Here is a 4,318-nt window from a genome sequence, read left to right as displayed (position 1 = left end):
CCTAAAGGTGACCTGGGAATTTTTATCCCTAAAAGTGACCCGGGAATTGTTGTCCCTAAAAGTGACCTGGGAATTGTCACCCCTAAAAGTGATTTGGGAATTGTCATCCCTAAAAGTGACCTGGGAATTTTTATCCCTAAAGGTGCCCGGGAATTGTCATCCCTAAAGGTGATTTGGGAATTGTCATCCCTAAAAGTGACCTGGGAATTTTTATCCCTAAAGGTGCCGGGGAATTGTCATCCCTAAAGGTGATTTGGGAATTGTTCCCCCTGAAGGTGTCCCGGGGCTGCAGGACACAGCACAGGCGACACACACGATCCAATTCCCATCAGGAATCATGGAATGGCTTCCTTGGAAAAGCGCCCCAAACCCAACCCAGAATTCCCCCAGTCCCGAGGGCCACCCCAAGGCACTGGAGCGGGAACAATCCGCTGGAAAGGGTTTGGAAAACTTCCTTTCTCCAGGCCCTGCCCTCTCCACCGGCTCATTCCCATGAGGAGCATCCCAGGAAATCCCCGGGGCCACCGCACCCCCTGTGGGCAGGGATTGTCCCAGCCCCACGGATCCCACAGGATCCCACACGGATCCCACAGGATCCCACACGGATCCCAGACGGATCCCACAGGATCCCTGGGGATGTTTGGGATGATCCCACGGGATCCCTGGGAATGTTTGGGATGATCCCACGGGATCCCTGGGGATGTTTGGGATGATCCCACACTGATCCCTGGGAATGTTTGGGATGATCCCACACTGATCTCTGGGGATGTTTGGGATGATCCCACAGGATCCCTGGGGATGTTTGGGATGATCCCACAGGATCCCTGGGGATGTTTGGGATGATCCCACGGGATCCCTGGGAATGTTTGGGATGATCCCACGGGATCCCTGGGGATGTTTGGGATGATCCCACACTGATCCCTGGGGATGTTTGGGATGATCCCACGGGATCCCTGGGAATGTTTGGGATGATCTCTGGGGACGTTTGGGATGATCCCACACTGATCCCTGGGGATGTTTGGGATGATCCCACACTGATCCCTGGGGATGTTTGGGATGATCCCACAGGATCCCTGGGGATGTTTGGGATGATCCCACAGGATCCCTGGGGATGTTTGGGATGATCCCACGGGATCCCTGGGGATGTTTGGGATGATCCCTGGGGATGTTTGGGATGATCCCACACAATTCCCTGGGGATGTTTGGGATGATCCCACAGGATCCCTGGGGATGTTTGGGATGATCCCACGGGATCCCTGGGGATGTTTGGGATGATCCCACGGGATCCCTGGGGATGTTTGGGATGATCCCAGCCCCGCTCGAGCAGGACAGCGCAGGGTTAATCCCTCAGCTCCACATCCACGCTCTCCTCCAGGAAATCTCCCAAGTCACGCTCGGGACTGGCTGTGCTGCCCATCCCTGGGAATGCCAGGAGCTGGAATGCCGGGATCCACACCCCCCCCCGCGCGGCTCTGCCGCCACCCTCCAGCTCTTCCCAACCCTCCAAAATCATCCCTGGGGAACCGGAGGCTGGGCGCTCCCCTGAGCTGAGCGGGACGAGAATTCCCGACAATTCCCGGGCACGCGGGCGGAGTTTGGATCCCTGGGCCGGGCAGGGATGGGCGCTGGGATCCAGCCCCGTGTCCCACCCGGCTGCCGCCGCTCCTGCGGCTCCTGCCCTGCGCTCTCGGGAAGCCTCCGAAGCCCCTGGAGCCGGATCTTCCATGGAAACAGGGCTGGGGAACTTTGGGAATGGGGGATTCAACCAGCCGAGCCCACACAGCCCCAGAGGGCGGCTCTGGCTCTTCCCGCAGTTCCCAGCACGGGTCCCGCATCCCCTCACCACAGAAACCTCCTCCAAAACGTGTTTTCCCAAAAAAACCCTCCCACTTCCCCACCCCGCACTCCTTGGGAATGCACAGCCCACAGCTCGCTCCCGCTGAAACCCACCTGGGAAATCCCCCTCCCACAAATCTGATCTCTGCCAGTTCCCCCAAAAGCATTCCCAAACCCCATTCCCTCTGAGCCGCTTCCCAAATCCCCATCCCTGAAATCCGTTTGCCAAATCCCACGGGCAAAATTCCTGCTCTCCCATTCCCCCAAATCCCTCCGTTCCCGAAATCCCCCTCCTCATCCCTCTCCAAACCCATTCCCCCCTTGCCCCACCCCAGCTCTCCAAGCCCCCAGTCCCATTCTCCTGATCCCCAAATCCTCCCCTCGCCACACCCTGAGCCCCTCCCCACCCCTCTCCCTCGCTCCCCTTCCCGAACATTTTCCCTGCCGGACCCTCTTCCCAAAAACGCCGCCCTCCCCCTTTTCCCGACCCCCCATCCCGATTCCCAAAGATCCCACTCAAAGCCGCTCCCCTTCCCGACCCTTTCGCCTCCTCTGTCTCCCCAAAACCCCTCCCTCCTTCCCGTTCCCACCCAGACCCTTCCTCCATCCCTCCAACCCCTCTCCCCTCCCTTTTCCCTCTCCCACCCCAAACCCGCCCTCTCTCCCCAAACCTTCTCCACTCCCTTCTCCCCCTCCCTCCAAGCCCTCTTCCCTCCCTTCTGCCCCTCCCTCCCCATCTCAACCCTCTCTCTATTGCTCCCCTCCCTCCCTCCCTCCCCATCCCCTCCCTCCGTCCCCAGCCCTCTCCCCTCCCTTCTCCCCCTCTCTGCCTCCTCCCAACCCCTCTCCCCTCTCTTTTCCCTCTCCCACCCCAAACCCTTTCCCCTCCCTCTTTCTATCCCCAAACCTTCTCCACTCCCCTCTCCCCATCTCCTCCTCCCTCCAACCCCTCTCCCCTCCCTTCTTCACCTCCCTCCCTCCCTCCCGCCCCTCTCCCCTCCCCTCTCCCCCTCCCAGCCCATCCCGGTCCCTCCCCGGCTGCCCCGCGGGGCGGAGCGGGGCGGAGCGGGCGGTGCCGGCTGGGGAGCGCGGAGCGGCCAGGCTGGGCTCGCCTGGGCTCGGCACGGCTCGGTCCGGCCCCGCTGGGCTCGGCACGGCTCGGCCCGGCCCCGCTGGGCTCGGCACGGCTCGGCCCGGCCCGCCTGGGGCCGCCTGCATGCGGCGGCGGCGGGGATGAACGGCTCGGCGGCGGGGCTGCCGGGGGGGCTCCGCGGCTCGCTGGGGCTCCCGGCGGGGATGAACGGCTCGCTGGGGCTCCCGGCGGGGATGAACGGCTCGCTGGGGCTCCCGGCGGGGATGAACGGCTCGCTGGGGCTCCCGGCGGCCCCGAACGGCTCCTCGGCGGCGGAGGGGCTGCTGGCGGGGGCCGGGGGAGCGGCGCTGGAGCTGGAGCGGGCGCTGCGCTGCTGCACCGCCGCCTCCGTGGTGACCGACGGCAGCGGCGCGGCCGAGGAGCGCAGCCTGTACATCATGAGAGTGGTGCAGATCGCCGTCATGTGCGTGCTGGCCCTCACCGTGGCCTTCGGCATCTTCTTCCTCGGCTGCAACCTCCTCATCAAGTCCGAGGGCATGATCAACTTTCTGGTCAAGGACCGCCGCCCGTCCAAGGAGGTGGAGGCGGTGGTGGTGGGGCCGTACTGACCGCAGGGCTGGCCGGACTGACCGCCGGACCGACAGCTGGACCGACAGCCGGACCGACAGCTGGACCGACAGCTGGACCGACCACCAGACTGACCACCAGACCGACCGCCGGCCTGACCTCCGGACCGACCGCCGGACCGACCTCCGGACCGACCGCCGGACCGACCGCCGGACCGACAGCTGGACCGACCGCCGGACTGACCACCAGACCGACCGCCGGACCGACCGCCGGACCGACAGCTGGACCGACCGCCGGACTGACAGCTGGACCGACCTCCGGACCGACAGCCGGACTGACCGCCCGCGGACGCGCGGGGTCGGCTTGGAGCTTTTCCTCCTGAAGAACATCGAATGGATCCCGGCACGCCGGAGCTCGGGAGATGCTCGGGGTGGCCGGAGCCGCCCATCCCGGCCCGGCTCGGTCCGGTCCCGCCGCCCGCGGCTGCCGAAGTAAAGCGTGCTCTGATGGCAACAGGTCTGGGCTCCTTATTCCGTCCGACTCCTTCCCATTCCCATTCCCATTCCCATTCCCATTCCCATTCCCGTTCCCATTCCTATTCCCATTCCCATTCCCATTCCCTCCCGCCCGCGAGTCCCGGGATGCGGCGGACGGGAGCGGGGAGCGCCCGGGATGAAGCTTTCCCTGTGGCGACATTTCCCGTCCAGCCGGCCTAAAAGTTCCCTTTTCCAGCGCTTTTCCAATGCTTTTCCAGGGCTTTTCCAGGGCTTTTCCAGGGCTTTTCCAGCCCCCGCGGCTGGCTGAAGGCGGGACCCGCATCCC

At 64.2% G+C, this 4,318-nt stretch overlaps 1 protein-coding gene across 1 annotated transcript; it reads left to right on the top strand.

Annotated features, from left to right (window-relative positions):
• The first annotated feature begins 2,978 nt into the window (after window positions 1-2,978).
• RPRM (reprimo, TP53 dependent G2 arrest mediator homolog) lies at window positions 2,979-3,654 on the top strand. The gene has a single exon (XM_086897708.1). It carries the CDS (start codon window positions 3,070-3,072, stop codon window positions 3,535-3,537), a length of 468 nt encoding a protein of 155 aa, XP_086753834.1. The 5' UTR covers window positions 2,979-3,069; the 3' UTR covers window positions 3,538-3,654.
• The last annotated feature ends 664 nt before the right edge of the window (window positions 3,655-4,318 follow it).

The sequence above is a fragment of the Cyanistes caeruleus genome, chromosome 7, assembly GCF_971803275.1.
Source record: "Cyanistes caeruleus chromosome 7, bCyaCae1.hap1.1, whole genome shotgun sequence".
NCBI lineage: Eukaryota > Metazoa > Chordata > Aves > Passeriformes > Paridae > Cyanistes > Cyanistes caeruleus.
The sequence above is the reverse complement of the archived record's forward strand: the minus strand, read 5'-3'. Positions and strand labels throughout refer to the sequence as shown.

Coding starts and splice junctions, on each gene's coding strand:
- RPRM (XM_086897708.1), top strand. CDS start 3,070: ATGAACGGCTCGGCGGCGGGGCTGCCGGGGGGGCTCCGCGGCTCGCTG.